The 19630-nt window shown below is 36.8% G+C and overlaps 1 protein-coding gene across 2 annotated transcripts in view; it reads right to left on the bottom strand.

Moving 5' to 3' along the window:
- TBC1D12 (TBC1 domain family member 12) overlaps nt 1-19630 on the bottom strand; it is a 46994-nt gene that overhangs the window by 9828 nt on the left and 17536 nt on the right. For both annotated transcript variants that reach the window (XM_059821063.1, XM_059821064.1), the window contains 6 exons: nt 18636-18759; nt 11395-11451; nt 4747-4862; nt 2646-2728; nt 915-1032; nt 430-536 (listed from right to left, as the gene is read on the bottom strand). In XM_059821063.1, coding sequence (XP_059677046.1) covers nt 430-536; nt 915-1032; nt 2646-2728; nt 4747-4862; nt 11395-11451; nt 18636-18759 — 605 coding nt within the window. The remainder of the gene's footprint in view (nt 1-429; nt 537-914; nt 1033-2645; nt 2729-4746; nt 4863-11394; nt 11452-18635; nt 18760-19630) is intronic.

The following is a 19630-nucleotide window of genomic DNA, read 5'->3' as shown; positions in this document are numbered from 1 at the left end:
TCTGTGGTAAATATGCAAATTACAAGAAAGAAATCATGTCTTAAATTCAGATTTTTATTTTTGTGAATGGGCTAGAACACTTCCAGTTCATCAAAATCATTAGTTACGAAATAAAGCAATTCCCCCTTCCACCCCCTTAAGAAAACAAAGCTACAAAGTCTCAGTTTTAAACATAAAAATAATTTTTTTGGGCGGAGCGCAACCTTAACTCTTATAAGACTAAGATGTTTTCGTAAGCAGTTTTTGAGCCTTGCTTCCATAATTTACCAGGCTATGATGACTAATTGTAAAAAACACCTGTTCCTAAGGTTGTGAAATAAAGTTCTTCAAAAAGCAAATAGACCCTAGGTTTGTTTTTTTTAAGTTTAAATTTTTCTTTGAAAATAACCAACTTAAATTTGCATTAAAACATGATCTGTTAAGGCATACCAGGAGTGATATTTAATTCGTTTCCCACAGCTAGACTCCAAACCTTCCCACGTACACTTGGGGGTAATCCCTGCCACCACAGCTCTCGAACTCTTCGGGTAGCACGCCTAGGATAGGGAAGCAGGGAAAATCAACAAAAAAACCCCCAAAAAACCACACATGCGCAGAAACAAATGGCACATATTGCACATCTTGTTTTCTAAAATCATTGGGCAACTTACAGGCAAAATAACATACTATTTCCCAAATCACTATCCAAGGATCTCTGCTTACGCTAAAGGCCCATTAAAAAAGCCCAAAGCATTAAGCTCCCAGAAAGCAGATTTCATGTTGCTCTGTAACGACCTCTCACTATATCATGGCAACAAAAACTGACTTCTTGACAAAACAGAAAAGGAAAAAGGAAAATAAGATATGTGGGTCCTCTGTTTCCAGAGGAGAAACAAGCCAGCCTTGCCTCATTTACACAATAGAACTTTACTTACATGCCTTCCCAGTTAGGTAGTATTTCATTGACCCAAATCACCATAGCACTAGCTATATTCTCTTCTTGCTTGAAACGCTCTCTCATTATTTTTTTCCTTTTATGTGCTTCTTTAATTTCTGTTAGGCATAACAACATGTTAATAATTCTGTATTAGTGCATATAAATTATGTAAATAATTCAGCTATTATCTAATTATTTAGATGTCTGAAAGACCAAGGATAAAATACAGTTGTGCATGAGCTAGCTAGTATTATTTCTGTTGATTGTAGGTGTATTTCTCAGGAAATTTTTTAGTTTAAGCTGTCTTTAAGTTATTCAAATACACAGTGATTTAGACAAGCAAAAATCTGGCTAGAAAAAACTCATAGCACTCTTTTCTGCAGTACACAGAATGACTAAAAAGCAAGCACATCATCAGCACTGTTTTTCCTGTAATTAATTTCACACCACGTTTACCTAAACCTTACTTATTATTCAAGCTAATCAGCAATAATTATAGATAAAATTATTATTCAAAAGTGCAATTCTACATCCATTTTAAAATTATTCAAATTTTACTGAAACCTCCACCTAGAAGGATTATGTATTTTCTTTTCTGGAAAGAGGGCCTAAAGATCTGAGACAAAGCCACAAAGCTGATCAAGAGAAGAATATTCTGCCTTCTGTTAAAAAAGGATCATTTGTAGACCCCTCTTATTAAAAAGGCTAAAAGAAGGACAAAGCAATGTTATCTTGACATTGCTAAGAACCACTGTGAAATTTTAAGACATTTTCTATTTATGCATGCATTAGACACATCAACAGAGTAAACACGCCATCCTTGGTAAACTGATATGGCTGACCAGCTTCATTAAGTTTTTACTGAAGCTTTGTGTGTGTAGCAATAGTTAATTTAATGAATACTAGGGCACACATACAGATGCAGTTAGAGAACATGGACCACAGATCACACCTTACAAGATGTACACCACAAGAGAAGAGCTAAATGAGTTGTCAAATGCCTTGGATTTCTTATTATAATCTTTCAGAGTAAGCTGCCGCAGATCCATAGAGGCTCAATCAGTTCAGAAGCTTATATCTCTGACAACAGCCCAAGCAAAACATGCAGCACAGATTCTTAAAATAGCTTACTCCCTGAATACTAGGCACGAGACTACAGGAAGTCCTTTCAACAACTATTCATAGATTGACACAGTACCAGATGCTATAGATATGTTTAATTTAAAAACCAGATCTAGTGGGAGTAGGAAGGTTCACACAGGTACAGCTGGTTGGAAAAAAAGAAGCAAAAAAACAGTTTTCATCTGTCTTCACATTGGAATTGATCTCAAAATCCTGAAAAAACAGATCTTTAAGGACTCAGCTTTATTATACTTTGGCTCTCAGTCGCAACTGCAGCAACAGAGCTTGAAAAAAGAGTCCAAGTACCCGGAAAGTTTCTAGCTGATCACATTACACAAGTAGTGTAAAAAAATCATCAAGTTCCTACTTAAAAATTTAAGAAAAGGTTAAACTGACTTCTGAACCTAGTTACATTCACTGTTGTGGAATAAGAAAACAATTTGATAATTGGGTTCTGTTTTAAACTGTGTGCACATATGTACCAGAGAATAACCTAGATGTTAAACAAGGTTGTTCTTTAGTGTACCTACTAGCCTACAAACCAGAAATTACTTATTTTTGCTGCACAGTTAAAAAGAATTATAGTGATTATTGGCAGTTAACATACCTCGTTTTTTTGCCTCTGCCACCATCTCATCATATTCTTGTCGGTGACGTAAAGCCTCCTCCACTGATTTGGCAGGAAGATTTCTGAAAACAAGTTGTTCCTGAATTCAATACACACAAATGACACTCTGAACCATTTCAAAACAGGTTTTAATTTGGCTTCTCTCTAAGGTGAGCTTTGGGATTGTCACACTACCAGTGTTTCAGTTACAGCAGTAGAGAACTACCAGATGTTTACTGCTTCTGTTTATTAGTTCTCCTAGAGCTTCCCCCAAAGCAGAGTTATTAGATTTCTTGAACATCTGGAATGATGCTCAAATGAAGTTTGCATGCAGCAACAAAAGGGAAATACTGATATTCCATACAGTTATTTATTCCAATGCATTTCTGCACATGCATATTTTATCATTAAATATACCTGCATATCAATACTCTATTTGTTCGTATGAAAACTCTGACGACGTATTTTCAATAAAAGGTAAAGGGCTTTATTCATTGTAGTTAGCCCTTTAAAATGCCCATAAAAGATAGGTTTACCAAAGGAAGAAAGGACAGATCCCCCATTTATGTCAGAGCTAAAGCTAAGGAAGCTTGCTGCAGTGCTACAAGTTCACCAGCTTAAAATGTGTTTAGATTTTGGCTGCAAAGTGGTCCCCTAATTGCCAAACACACACTTCCTTTGGACCAAGCAGACTCATTCCAAAACAAATCCAAACACAATGTTTGGTCTCAGTCTCTTACCCAATCTCTAGTATACTTTGGTTCAAAGTAAACAGAAGACATTTCTGTCATTTTAATATGAAAAAAAAAGTTTTCCATCTCCTCTTATACAAGCAGAAAAGATCACTTTATTAATAATTTCCAATGAAAGTGAGAGCAGAATGTTTTCAAGGATGAGACTGTGGCAACACATTACACACTTGGCATGGCAGGCACTCCAATTTGAAACAAGTGGAAGTGTTATTTGTAAAAACATACTTATGTTCATTTTGTGATTTGTGATATTTTGAAAGCACAGAAAAGCATCAGCAAACCAGTTACTGCATATCTTACTCTCCACCACAGAGTAAAAGAAATAATGCATTTACAAAAAAATAATCATAGCAATCTCCGTACCTCCACTCAGGATATTTCTGTCTTAGCACTGAATGAACTTGTATATCACTAGAGAGAATATTGAAGGAAACACTATGCATTTTATTTTCCATTTCCTAATTGGAACTGATTAAAGCAAACTTTTAACAGTGCCATCACAAGCTTTCTCAAGGTGCAATCTGAAAGCTTTGCTCCATTTGCTTTCCTTACAGCGGGTGTTCCTAGTCAGCAGGTCCTCCCCTTTCCTTCAAATTGCCAAAGACCGTAGAAATGAAAATACTGACCAATTTATTACTCATTTTTCATTGCTATTCTTATTTGTACTTAATGCCGTTTTTGTTGCATCTTCATCTGCTGTTTCCTTGCCTTCAGCTGTAGTTTTAAGGAGCCATGAAAACATAAGTGGAACAGGGGCAAGGAACAGTATCAGTGAACACTATGATCTTGGTACCAACAAAGCATTTAACTGTAGTTGCCAGATACAAAATGAGCATTCAGCATTTGTGACAGGAAGGTATTTCTTGTGTTTCAAAGGCAATTCTTCCCACTCCTGCTGTTGCCTACCTAATATTTTTTCTTTTTTTTTTTGAAAGACTCTTCTGGTAAGCCAAATCCATGTTTGCCAAAGTAACAACTGCCATGCTTAAGCCTTCCCAACTGGTCTAGGAAATTAAGTTTCCAGAACAGGGGAAGGAGAAGGGAGTGCACACTGAGATGGCAGGGAAGAAATCCATAAAAGTCTTCAGGAATTTTCCTGATTAAGGATGCCCACTACACTGTCACAGGCAGCTGTGATACACAGTAGATAACAGCCCCATTACAGCAAGAAAGACTTCCTCATATAGACTATAATATACTTAAAGGTTGTTCTGGAGGTATTTGTTAGGCTATTATCTGGGATGGAATAATCCAATGATACTTTCGTGCAAGAGCTGTGAAGTTTAGCTCATCAGAAGCATATCTAGCAAATTCAGTCACCATCAGTTCCACAGCAGAATCATACTTACGCTGGTCGATCCTCCAGAATCAAAGCAGTAGTTGAAAGTGGTTCAAATTCAATATTTTTACGTCTTGCTGATGGGAGTGGAGGTTTATACATTCTTCCTGTCCGTGCTTCATATTCCTAAACAACATTATTGATAAAAATTAAATTTCAACCTTCAGCCTCACTTCTAATATTACTTGTTAACACTTATTTAATAAGGTTAAAATATATAATATTAAATTATTTACAACAGCAAGGAGCTACTATTACAAGTTGAAATTGTTTCTAGCGAGACAATGCTAAGTAAAGATAAATGAGCAAGCAGCTTCTTGTATCAACTTAATCTTTGATCCAGTCTGGTTCAGTATTACTACTGGGCATGCAAGGACCACTTACAGTTAGGAAATCTGCATAATCTCCCCAAACTAATTAGTGCATAAGTATATTTAAGTAATCTGTGAAGTTGACAAAAAGCCAACAAAAACCACTAAGAACATGTATCTTCCCATTTCTTTCAGTTCTAGCCACCTTTAAGATCCGGTACCCCTCATGTTTCTGAAACCTTTAGCAAGACCTTCAAACCCATATTATCCAGAACTACCTACACTATACTCAGTGACAATATAACAGTATTTATCATTACAAGTCTGCTTCACATCATGTCTTTCTCAGAGGTTAAAACATGCAATCTACTTAGAAGTATTTAAGAACCTTTAATACACAGAAGATTCTGAGGAAGAAAGAATCCCATTCCTTTTTCCACAGAGCAACTCAACAAAACAGAAATATGAGACAGTCTTTAGGAAAAAGGCTAGACAGAGCCAGATGAAAACCTCAAATCTCACATTCCCTCTTTTTTAGCCTCTGTAAATAAAAATTTACTGCCAAGTTACTGGGAAATCCATTCTTAACGATCCAGCAAATCTTAAAAGGTTATCTGTGAGAAGACTTTCAACTTACTCCCAAACCAAGTTAGCTTGTGGGTTCACACTCTCCTTAGGCATGAAGGCTAAATACTAGTTTCTCTGCAAGTCTTCCACATGCTGGAATTCAAACATAGAATACTAAGAGCTGAAAAATCATCTTTTTAAGAGAAAAAATTCAAGGTACTTTAGTAATGTACTTTCACAGATCACACAGCTCTATTCTTAAGCACAGCCAAGTGAGCTATAACTTGTACAAGCTTTTTTTTATCTAAAGATAGTTTGTTCTTGTACATCTGTTGCTTTAATAATTGTGTAGGTAAATTCAGTCTCAGATTAACCAAAATATCTTATCTTTAAGTCACCAAAAAAATTGATCAATTACTAATTAGGTCATGTATCTTCCCAATCAAACATAACAATCTTCTCTAGAAACTGCTCCCAAATGAATCTCACACCTAATACACAGCTTCTTGAACATATTAGCTCTCCCAGGGAGAAACAGAGGGCTTTACACATTCAGTGTTCATTGACAGCATTATAGAAACAGAGCTGACAGCTTTAAATCTATTTTATAGCTTAAAAGTTCAGCACACAATTGAAGTTCATAAAGTTAAATGGGAAAAGACCTCTTACAAACAGGACAATGCAGCCTCAGATTTCCAGAGAAGATACAAAGGGTTTGCCCAATGCTAAGGTGGCTTAAAGCTTGCTGCTCAACAGCCTTCTTACCCTATCCATTTTAATGATCTCTAACAAAATTTCTGTTCTTCCACATTGGGCATTACATTAAATGATCCAAAAAGTATAACCTCAGTGAAGTCATGTTAATCTCATGTCAAGAGGATATTATCACAGAATCATTGAGGTTGGAAGGGACCTCTGGAGATCATCTAGTCCAGCCTCCCTGCTCAAAGCAAGGTCAATTACAGCAGGTTGCGCAGGGCCTTGTTCAGCCAAATTTTTAATATCACTAAGGATGGAGGCTCAGTCATGCTAGGCAGAGGTTACAGCACCCGGTTTCCCATCCACATACTAACCAGGCCGAATCTGTTAGCTTCAGAGGAGACCAGGTGTGTTCACAGTGGTAAGGCCATATGCATTATATGCCACTATACTTTTCAACTCCTGGGGAGTTATCTGGACTTCTTGCCTTTGAAAGTTTGTGGGAGTCAGAACAATAGTTTAACTGATGAGAAAAGGTGATTGCACCTCCACAAAACAAGGCAAAGAATGGTTTCGAAACATTCTCAGTATCTTTTGAAGTGGTTTCTATCCCCCCGCAAGTCTTCAGCTATCCTTCCAGCTATCCACCCTTTAACCACTGTACCATACTCTGCCCCATAGCAGCGTACCAAATAACTCATTTTGTTAGCGCCCTGGAAAGACAAGCACAAGTCTATAGGAACCAGCCTACTATTTCAACTACAGGAGAAGCTCTGTTGCTTTTCTCTCTTCAAGGAAAGCCCAAATATGCACCTTGTAAAGAAAACAGGTGAGCAACTGTTTGCTATCTTCATTTATACATACATTCACACTAAAACCCTAATGCTCTGTAAACACAATGACTTAAAAGTTACTAGCCAACTGTTCTAAAATACAACTTAGTTCTAAATATTTCTAAGTCTCTGGACAAGAAAAGTGGTTATACAAGTTTCCTAGAACATATTCCCCTCCTGAAGGGTAACTCCCAAAATTATTGAAATAATTTTCCAAAAAAATATTATGCATTCAACATCATTTGACACATTCAAACAAGTATCTCGAACATCTATCTGGACATACAACAGAACTCTACTAATCCTGTAACGCACACAAGCACAAGAAAAATCAGAAAACCAACATTCACTGTACGAATGAATATACATATTCTTAAGCCTAAAATTATTTCATTCCACCTAAAATGACAGAGACAATATAGGCACTTCTGCCATGCTTTACACCTCAGGCTACACCAGCACATTCTTAAGTTAGGAATGCATCCTGTGATAGCACCTGGAGGTCAGCATCCAGGCTGCAGTACAGTAGCAATGCCATCTCTCATATTCTTGGTAGAAGTTCTGATTCAGAACAGGGATTTCCACAAAAGGCAAACTCATCACCCAACCGTGTTTCTGGAAGTAAGTACACTTTACTAACAGTTGGTTTTTGCAAGAAAAGAACGCATGCACAGAGAAGGAAAACTGTAAGTATTACTAGAAGGAGTGAAAGAAGAGACCAAAAATAGCTTCAAGCCCAAACTGTCACGGCTGCACATTCTGCAAGATGAAATATATTCCGAAGTATTAGAACTTCGCAATGGAAGATGCTTCTTCCTCAAGAAGCCTGTGCTCTAGGAAACTTATTTCAAGATTAGATCCCAGAACCATCAGACATGCATGGAACTCACTAGTTTGTGCAACTAAAATATCCTATTTTTCTGGAATGTTTTCTATGACTAGATGTAAAGAATCCAATAGCCTTAACCATGAATTTGATGCAGAATCTAAAATTCTTGGCATGGGATAAAAAGCTTGAGCTGACATAGAATTTCACTTCAAAAGATGTGAGCTAATACTCTTCCATAACAAGGTAAAAATTAAATTTAAAGTAAAATGTCTTGTCAAATGCTTCACAAGCAGGGCATATGCCAGAGGACAGAACAGTTGACAGCTGAGATTCAAGACTGTAAGACCTGTTTATGTAAAAAAAATTTTGGAATTGTCACATGTATGTTTCAGTAGTTTAGGGAATGTTGTTCAAAATTTTTATTGCAGCCTATCTGGTATTTATTAAAAGTTATGGAACATTTCACAATACCAAAATAAAGAAAAATAAATCGCAGCTTTAATAGAAATTAAGAACAGTTATCTCCTTATTAAGGTTGGAATTGCATCCTCTCATCTACCACCAATAATAAACCTGTTAACAGGTTAAAAGAGTGTTTTTCCCTGGAAAACACTGTGACTATATTTAAGAGCACTTTGATATGTGGAGGGACTTGTATTTCCAGTATTTATTCCTACAGAAATATAGATAAGCCTATTAACCTACAGACAGGTAACAGCTAAATGGGGCTGGGAAAGAAAGTCTTTGGCTTATAAACTGCCTTTGTGCCTAAAAAACCCAACCCAAATTATGTCTTCTTTAAAAAAAATGAAAAACCCAAAAAAACCCCTGGTGTTTTAAACAAAAGAAAAATAATAAACCTGCACGCATCTTTATTGCCTGCACCTTTTTGACATCTACATGGAAAACATATAAGACAAGTTTCTTTCATCCGTCCTCAGAAGAACCATATAGGACAGCTAGACCATTCAGAGCTATTTTAGATATCTCTAAACAGTACTGGATACTGTTACTCTGTAACATCCGTAATTGCCCATAGCTGCTTCTTCCAGCATCTAAGCAAACTAACGCACAGAAAGGAAAACCAGCTGCATTGCAGCATTCCAAAAGCATTAGCTGACCCTAAGTAGGGTATGCTTGTGGAGATAAAGTATTTAACTTAATGTGCACATAGTGATTCAATTTTAGAAGACAAACTTGGATCTACAGCGCTCAAACTATAGAGCTTTAAAGGAATAAATATTGACCATGAAATTTAACATGCATCTTGCTGGGATAAATTTTGATCTATCTAGGATCCAACAACAAAAGCTTAACTCCTGGAAATAAGTGATAAAAGCCTTGGATTACAGGGATTGAGAAAGTCCTCACAGTCCTGAAAGTACCAATTACACAGATTAAGCACCATAGATTCAGTTGTTTTACGTATGCTGGAGGAGAAAGTGACCTGATAGGCAACACTGAATTAACTTTCACTATCTTAAGGATTGCCTATATTTAAAGTAGATGTCATGGCATACTAATACTCCAATTAAACAAAGCATGCACCCTGTGTATGACAGTTTCTTTTACCATGCCTTACTCCCCCAAAATTCTAAGCCTCATACTGAAACAGGTTTTATTCAATCAATCATGTCTTCTGTTGAGGAAACAATAGGGATTGCCATGTATTCTGCAAGTGGTTTTAAACCTTGCTCCCCTCTACACACACATCTGTGGAGCAGATGGGCCTCTAAAAACATCTATATGATTATTTTCACAATGTTGTACAGCTAACTAGAAATACAGAATCATAAAATCATTTAGGTTGGAAAAGACCTTTTAGATCCTCAAGTCCAACTGTAAACCTAGCACTGCCAAGTCCACCACTAAACTATGTCCTTAAGTGCCTCATCCACACGTCTTTCAAATCCCTCCAGGGATGGTGACTCTGCCATCTCCCTGGGCAGCCTGTTCCAGTGTCTGACAACCCTCTCAGTGAAGAAGTTTTTCCCTAATATCCAATCTAAACCTCCCCTGGCGCAACTTGTGGCCATTTCATATCAGAAAGATTATTTCCCTTCATTTCAAGCAGGGTTGATCATCCAAGAATGGAAGCATTAATAGAATTGCTTAGGAGGGCACCCACTTATATCACCTTAATAGAACTAATAGAAAATTTATGTAAGAAGAATTTCTGCTAACGCATAAGGATTCCCTCCTGTGTCATCACGTGTATGTGTGTGTCCAGGTTAAATGTTAAAATTGCTGAGCTAGAACTGGTTATAAGGTGATTAAAAACAAGAAGTGCTTATAGCAGAGTAAATGTCACTGAAAAATTCTGAGAGTCACAAACTAGCCATTTTCCCAGAACTAAGAATGCCAGATGCTATCAGGACAGACAGAACAGTACATTCTTTCCTAACTTGCAGGCTATATAGGCTCGCAACCTATATTGAAGGAGGAAAAAATACTAGTTTTCACATAGTACAAGAGAACAACCAAACAGACACTGAAGAGTTTCTAGGTCAACCTTCCAAAGTAATGCCATCCATCTTCAATTGTTTACTTTATTTTTTCCTCAATTGGATCTTTAACAAGCTGCATTAAGTTTCATCTTTTGTTGCTTATGAAAAAGCATGAAATCATGGGCTTTGAGCCCAATAAAGAAGAGCTGAGAGTGGCTGGACCGTGTAGCATGAACCACAGGTATCACATATCAACTAGCAGTTACATTACTGCTCTATTTCACAAAGCCAGAGTAACAGATCCACAGAACTAAAAAGCTAACTTGTACTATTCCTGTTTAACATAGGGTGTGGGATTACGTAAAAAGTGTTCATAGTAACAGGCATGTGCATTGGACCAATTTCAGAAGGGTACCAGTCACAGCAAATAGAAGACATAACAGCATATAACAGAAGTTTCAATAGCTACACTTTTCTAGGTTTCCAATTTCATATTGGAAATAGTGATTAAAAGCATCTGGAGTTCTGATATGCCACTATTAATAGCTTGTGTGACTTAGTGGCAGGGAAAAAAAGATTCTAGGATATCAATTTTCAAAGCTAATACAAGGTGTTCAAAAATATTACAAATTAAGCCTTTTAACAACTTCTACCATTAAGCAAGGAGACACAGCAAACATAGAAAGTAAACTACTGTCAAGCTCTAGCATTACCTATTTCCTGCTATTCAAGAACATGCAATATAAACAATAATAAACAATAACACTATCACTTGAAGTTGTTAGTAAGATTCATGTGTGAGGTTTATTTGTTTGTTTATTTTGCTAATGGTATCTAATGAATTGATGGTTAGTGCCGTAAGATATTCATGCTACTGTGAAAATGTGATGTTTGTTCTATTTTAATGAGTGCTACATAGTCCCATGCATGGCATTGAATACAACTAGGAAAAATATATATTAAATTTCATACCCCTGTGTTTAATAGACTGAGAGCAGATATTGACGCAAGACTGCCAGAACTGTCATCCTAATGAGAAAAACAGAAGCAAAGCCTTTAGTGAATAAATGAAGGAAAAGACCATTACAATATAGCAACATGCAAGCCAAAATTTAAATTCACATCGAGTATTTATACTCTAATTGTTTGAAGAAACATAGATGTGGCTGTTCCTCCATCTCCGGTCCTCAAAATACACAAAAACACATACAAAGACTTCCCCGTTATAGACATCTATTGGACTATTTTTCTGTTTTAATTGAAGTTTTGTATTTTCTACAATCAGCACCTTTGCCTGTAGGGAGATCTTTTACCACGGCACTTCAAGTGCATGACAAATGACATTCCCTGATGTACTGTCTCTCCTTGGTCCACATCACCCATGAAAGTTACACTTATTTAAACACTAGCCTTGGAAGATACACTGAAAAAGAACGGAACAAAAGATTCTCTATAGTCTGACACAAGAAGACAGAAACCGTTCACTCAAAAAATGAATCTTGAAGACCGTGCTTTCATTCAGCTCATCTTAGATTGCATCTCACACCCAACTAGATCTTCATCTATAAGCTAGTTAGCTTTAAAGCTTAAAACAAATATTCAAGAATAGTATTTGCACTGTGGAGAAAGGGAAAAGAAACATAACTGGACTTGGATAAGCATTTGGTGAGAAAAAAATACTAGAGTAACTTTCAAACAGAACTTCCACATAAGTAAGTGTTTGGGTTCTTCTATTTAACATGAGAGGGTAGAAAATGCCACTGAATAGCACAGTGGCTTAAATCAGACAATTAAGTCCACCACAATGTTATAATTAGTATTTCTAAATTGAAAGCTCAAAAGTGGACTACACCTCAACCTCACCGGTGAGCTGATGAGAACTAAGATACATTTGTATGGCTTTGAAACAGTCACTTAAATAAAAAGTAAGATTCTAAGCAGCAATCTGAAACCCCTCATATCACACTGAAGCAAGGCAATCAGGCAAAACCATTCCTGAATACAGGAGACCCTGTACAACCACAGCTCTACAGGTTTCCATTAAAAAAAAAAAAAAAAAAACAAGCTGGTTTTCTAATGGAAAAGCCAAGCTTAAAGACATTGGGGGAAAGAAAAAAAAAAGAAAAAAGAAGACACAGCCATTACTTTTAAGCATTTGATTACAGCACCTGGAAGAAGGAAAATAAGCTTTATCATGCCTTCAACATTATTTCTGAACATAGCTGCAGTGTTCTTGTACCATGCATACCCCAGACTAATAAAAAGCATTTTAAAGGCTTCCTTCTCCCTTGCCATACTACTTTCTCCTTTTCAGTACTGAAATACCATGCCGGCCTCAGAAGGATAGGGCTTATATTAAAAAAAAGCCACATTTTTAAAAAGTCCACAAAAGACAGCATCTTTACTATGTGAAACTTATTGCTAAATCCTATCCTTTTAGAATTTGATATAGCCTGCCTAAATGATGATTTTGCTGCTGCAGCACCTCAAGCTCACTGGCATAAGTCTGCTTAACCTGCAAAAGATCACTTCTTAGGAGAAGAAAAACCAATTATTTTTACCTGTGTCATCCTCTGCCAAAGAAATTCAAAGGCCCAATAGAGGGGGAGGCATCCCATCAAAAAGAGGATCCAGAAGACCAAAAAAATCTAGTGTCCCACCAAATCAAAGTAAAAGAAGTTCTATCATTTTTATTACCTCAAGATTGTTTCTATTTTCTTTGTTTCCCCAAAAACCAGCAACTACCAAGGACAGAAATGAAAATATATACAATACTTACGCTTTCTTTTTCAAGCTTTAGGAAGAGAAAGTTTGCTTAAATACTCTTCGTAGTTGACCTCAAGGATTTTTTTTTTAAAAAACAGCAACCAGAAGAATTCACATCAGCAGAGTCAACATCTCTGCGATATTTTCAAAATACTAGTCCCACGCTCCGTAGAGTACTCTCCTGAAGATACATTTGTGCCACCAGCATAGTACTGACATCATGAGAAGTTCTCCTTGACAAGTTTTCCTTGTGAAGGCAGCTGGGTAAGCCCTGGTACTAGAAGCTGAACTGTATTTTATGTCCTTTAGGCAAACAAAAGGAGAGGCATTTGTCTCACTGAGGTCCTACCGGTTTCAGTACCATTTTACTGACAAGATAATCATTGCAAAAGTCTAAAGTGCTGGGGAATGTCTTTGAAAGACTTCAACATAACACTTCGTTTTACCTGTAGCATAGCGTTTGATTGACTACATGTGTGACTCTGGAAAGATCACAGACATTTCTTGAGAATCTGACCGCTACAGTGTCTACAAAGAAAACCATCACAGCCTTCTCACTGCGTCTAGTAGACAAATTGTTATTCAAGTGTTACATGTTCCTTGGAAGACCCAATACCCCCATTTATTGTCTGTCCCGGCTTCACAGCAGTTCGTTACCAATGTATTTTTACCTATATCTGCTAAACAGGCGGGATTCTTGCCTTTCTCTCCTCTCCAGTAGTAGTGCAAGACGAGCCAACATGACCTCTATCTAGATAACTATCTGCTTAAGAACCAGTCCTATGATAAAGGATCTAGCACTATATTTACCTACTTTCAGCTGTTCAGTCCTTAGATTTGCTGACAAACACGCCATATACACTTTCTAAGCATTAAGATCTTCATGCACTGTTAAACAACAAAGACTGAAGAGAAGAGTTAATATTGCAAGTTAGGTCTGCATCATATGAAAACCAATTCAAAAGGCATCTGTTCCTTTGAAGAGAAGCCTTGGACAACTCTTGTCCCTGGGAGACCATGGGAATTCAGTGAATGCAATTTCTCCAGTAGATTTCAGACTGCAGATAACAACATTGGAAAAATATGCAAGTGAAGACACTGAGGGTTTTTTTAGTCCTCAAGTACAATGTTTTGTTTTTTTTTTATTTTATTTTTTGGGTGGCTCTGAAATCTTAAAAAATTTTTCAGAGGTTAGTTGTAAGACAGTGACGCAGTCATCAAAATCAGAATTAGTGTTTAATGAACTGTCTAAAATTAATACCTTCCATTTTGTATACAAGGTGACAGCTTTTGGAAGAGATGGCTTTACTTCACTTCTGAATAAGCAAGAATTTCTAAATCACTGCAAGCTTTTCATGGTGTGTTGGATTTAAACAGAAAAGAAGCTCCCTTCCCCCATTTAAGGCTGTTACTGACAGTACTTTGTTAAAACTCATAAAGTGAATTTGGTGTATGTTTTACTTTCATTTATCCTGCAACGTGTATTTCCATATTTTGAGTTTATTTTAATTCAGGCATATTAGGAAAAAAATCACCATATTTCTTTAAACAAAGTAAAAATATTCAAAAGTGCTCCAATAAAAACAAGAGCTAAACTTAATGACTTGATATTCAGAATCATAGATTAAAAGCTCTTCTCTTTAATCATAAGCACAAAAAAGAAATTGAGCTTGCATTTTTAAACAGAACTTGTACTTCAGTCAACACACACCAAAATGTTATGCATCAGCACACAAGTCAGTTTCTGCTTTAAATGCTTCTGTATTAAAATATTTCAGCAGTCTAATTTAAAGCAGGCTTCTGTACAGACAGAAAAGAATTTACCAGACTGATCATTAATGACCACATACGTCTTACAATAGCTAGTTTTATTAGCTGCAGTTCATGGAAAAAGGCACACTTCCTAAACCCATCAAACGCATTTGACATTTGCAGTCCTAAGGAGTTGCTGTCTTCCCTTTTTAAAAAACAGCGAAGGAAGGAAGCCCAGAGGAGGGAGATGTCCAGCAAAAGAGTTGGCCTCAATCACATCCTGCTTGGGCAGCTCTAAGTCCAAGGAGAGCCGAGCGTGCCAGCAGCTGCAAGCGGGGAGATGCAGCTGCCAAGAACTTTCAACCTCTGACCCAGTTTGAGCTAGAGCATCTTGCCCAAAGCATGCTGATGGCAGCACAGCTGCAGGGGACTCTGCCATCTCCCCAGCCAGGCCAGCCCTGCAGGTTGCTTTTCGACAAAAATATTTATCTTCCTCTGCATATGCTAGGAAACTTGCAAAGAAATTATTTACAGTAATATTCAATAGACAGTCTCTGAAGGCAGAGCTGGCTAGCATCGTTGTCTGAAAAATGTCTGAAACAGTGTCCCAAATTAAGTTTCCAGATTTTCTTGGAAGTTATTCAAGATATTAGAATCACTACCTGACTTCCCTGCAGAGGCATATATAGCAACGTCTGGTTGATAGACAGTGACTGGGAGACACAAGCATTCATTTAAATGTCATTATCAATTTACTACATCATCCTTATCAAAACGAAGATAACAAAGGAGGCTTCCATCAGCCAAGACGGAAACAGGGCATGTGAGCTCTACCATCCTTTTGACTATAAATCTACAATGATGCCATTTTTTTTCCTCTTTTACTAATAGGAAAGTCCTTTAGGCTTCGCAATATTGCCATAAACCTTTCATATAAGCATTACCCTCACCCAAAAAACTTCCTCCTTCTATTAATTATGAAGTTTTTCCTGTCGTGGGTTAAGTTTTCCTGCAAAAGGGCTTAAGATCTCATTTTTTTATCTGAAAGATGCTGTGCTGACTCATTACTGAGTTTCCTTAATCAAGGGCTTATTTGCACCCTCCCAAAACTGGCCACTGGCATCAGTAAAGTCACAAAACTTTGTGTTCAACCATGGAGAATGCCATAGCTGTTCAGGAACAGCAAAATTTGTTGCTAATAATAAACTACTGTAAACTCCCTCACAGGCAGCTTGCCTACAGCTTAAGCCCATTCTGCTTGCATAGTCTTACACCTAGAAGCTCATTTTACAAGAGCTGGTAAACAGTGAGTAACCATTGTTCTGACCACAGATGGCTAAAAAAAACCTGAGAAAAAATGCGGGTTTTGTGTTTCAGATCACACTTGATCCCTTGACTTCAATTTACAAAGTCAATGTGGAAGTTTGAAGAGACATATCCTACATGGAGTGAAGTATTCTGCCAGGTTCACAGAATTACCTATGAACAGAACATATTAAGCTTTAATCATATTTCTATCAACTTCTTAAAGGCCTCATAACTGTATTCTTGCCTATATTCTTTTCACTCACATGTCCTGCATAATGAGGAATTTAGTCTAGGGACTTCAGTCAGCCATTCAAAAGTGAAGATACTATTTTCCACTGATCTTCAACAACGAAGTGTGCCTATATTAATTCTAACCCAGCACCAGCTCAGCAAATTTGAACATTTTTGAGAAAAGAAACCACTGGCTTTTCTCTAAAGGCATACGCACAAGGAGCTATATGGTAAATTTTAAACACACAAGCAAGACATTTGACATGCTAAATATGGAGACTTATGGTCACCTCTCAATTTAAGAATCAAATTTTCCTCAGGCATTGTAGATCTAACCTGTGCAGAGTATACGGTCAATCTGGATCCCCCTTTGATAACTTAGCTCATGATGCTTTATCTAAAGACCATACATGCTTTCGCTAAAGACCATACATGCTTTAGCTAAATTAGAAGCTAAAAATATTAGCTATTACTGACACATTACTTAAGATTATATAAATCCAATAGTGACCCTAATCTGGCAACCATTATAACACAAACCACATGACTAGTGGCTAGGACCAACTCAATCATGTTTAAAGACAATACATTGTTTTAATATATTTGCTTTTCCGCCACTTCAGAGAAGTTAAAAAAATGGGAACACAACAGCTTAAAAGAAAAACAGTCACTCAGAGACAACAGGGTTAGAAAATAAGACTATTTCTGCAGATCATGACTTGGTCTCCAGAAGAAACATCTTCATCGCTAGAACAGGGGAAGCAGATGACTGGTAGCATTGTGCACATTCTCCATTTCTCAGGATGGAAGAGACATCTGGATTTTTACCACAGTATTTTCATAGCAGATGAATGCTGTTGGCCTTGTGCAAGTAAACTAAGAATGAACACTTGCTCTCTCTCACCCAAAAAGGGAAACCATTTAAAACACGGAAAACTGTATTTGAAAGAGCACCCAGTTTACTTCGAGTAAATAGCACTTGCTGCAATCTCATCATTTTCCTACAACATTTCCTTGTGTGACAAGTCCCATCACATTGAAGTCCTTCAAAAAGAACCTCTTGTTTTTCACTTTAGTTGTTCCCAAAAGGCCCTCCTCACCACGAAGCTCCTTCTAGAAGATGGCTGAACACTGCTTCATTCACAGCCATTTGCACCTCCCAAACACATCAGCTTATATGGAATTTGAGAAAGGAGACAAAGAGAAAGCAGCTCTCAAGAGATTCAAGTTACTGTTTTCACCAACACATGGGACATTCACATTTCTTAGGTCAACAAATCTTTCAACCTCAGGACTGCATGTTAACATTAACTTAATGATACATTACCAATTGCTCATCTTTAAAATAATAATAAAGTGGCATAGTCTTTACCAAATTGAAGACAGATTCCACAGGAACAAATATATGGAAGTGCAACTTGGTATCAGGGGAAGGAAAACACAATTACCTTTCTGTAGCACCCCAGTACCTCCAAAACAAGTTCAACTTACAGTACTATTTTGAAACAAAAATACCTTGAGTGAGATTAAAAGTCTAAATGAAACAAGATCATGTTTCAGAATTCTAAGCAATTTGTCACAAGTTGTCCAGACACTAAGACTTCCAGGCAAGAAGAACTATGAAAAAATGAGTCAGATTAAAAAAAAAAAAAAAAATCAGTTTTATAATACTAGAATATCCAAGAATGCTTTAAGAGGATAAATTTTACTAGATTAGTATCTAGTTTGAAGAAAAACTGAATATACATGTATGACTATGGTTTTATTGCACAAAACAGGCAAAAGTAACTCAGAACTGAACTTCATAAAGGAAGCCTAGAGTATTTCACAATCCATTAAAAAAATTTGTATCATGTTATATAAGGCAAAATTTTATTCATACAAGTTCTGAACATTTTGACCTAAACAACTTAAATACTTTTTGAACATGTATCACCTTTTTATAAGCACTGAAATGTACTAAAAAATGTACTAGATAATCATAAAACTCAGACTCTTTCTCAGTAACTACTAATCTTTAGACAAAGCCCCAAAAGTCTTCCCAGAGCACTCTATGGTTGCACAGTAAGAACGTGGAGATAACAGCAGAGAACTGCAATACCTATGCACTAAATTTTTACAAGTTTTGTACCTAGAGTTGTCTGATGTTTACTCACCTGCTGAATAATTTTGGAATCTTTTGGAAGGTTTTCCCTGGGTGGGACTTTTCCAAACAACTTCCAACCAGGAGCGCTTTGGACAGCAGGTTTGAGTTCCTTTGTCCTTTTAGTGAAAAAGTTTCTGAAAAGAGAGGAGGGTTTTCTTTTTGTTTATTATAGGCATATAAACAAATGACATTTGTACCCACTTACATTTCTTTCAACCAAGTTCACGGCCATAGAGATTTACTGCTCAGCAAATGCATAGTGCGACACCTTAGCTTTCTCTTCTACTTTAAAATAATTCACTTGAAGTGGAGCAGCTTTCATTACAGGTGCTTTGATGCTAATACTTACACTCAGTTTTACCTCTGAATTCTAAGCTACTTTATGCAATATCAGAGCTCTTTCACTAATACTGGACACTTTCTTAAATCTAAGTTAGCCACATGAAACAGCTCTCAGACTTTTGTTTGGGGTTTGTTTTAGCATATTTTATGGAGCTATTTGGAGACTGAAAAGGACACAACTGGAAATCAGTGTGTAACTTATAGATTTAAGAAAGAAATTGGTTACTTCTACTAACAATTTCTGTAACTTTCACACCTTCAACTTTCATAACATGGACTAGAAAAACGGGGAACATGCACACGGCTTCAGTTTAGCAGATAACCTTTGCCAGTGCCTAAAGCAATTACACTCAAACAGGCAGATGACTGCATTACTCTATTACTTCTTAGAAAGCCAACCATCACAAGATCATATTAGCAAGCATTTGTCTAGATGCAAGGCTGTACTATTTGACTCTAATCACAAGCTCCCACAGAGCATGCTATGTATGAGTGCTTTTTAGATGAAAGTGCATTTATTCTGAATATTGGAAAGTCACTTTCAAGGAACTTATGAAAAACACAGAGGGATTAAAAGTTAAGTTGTCTGTAAGCATCTCAGGATGCTTACAAGTTGACCGAACAGAATATGGAGTACTTTTATTGGAAGATGGTTTTGTGCAG

This window comes from Gavia stellata, chromosome 9, assembly GCF_030936135.1.
Source record: "Gavia stellata isolate bGavSte3 chromosome 9, bGavSte3.hap2, whole genome shotgun sequence".
Taxonomy (NCBI): domain Eukaryota; kingdom Metazoa; phylum Chordata; class Aves; order Gaviiformes; family Gaviidae; genus Gavia; species Gavia stellata.
The sequence above is the reverse complement of the archived record's forward strand: the minus strand, read 5'-3'. Positions and strand labels throughout refer to the sequence as shown.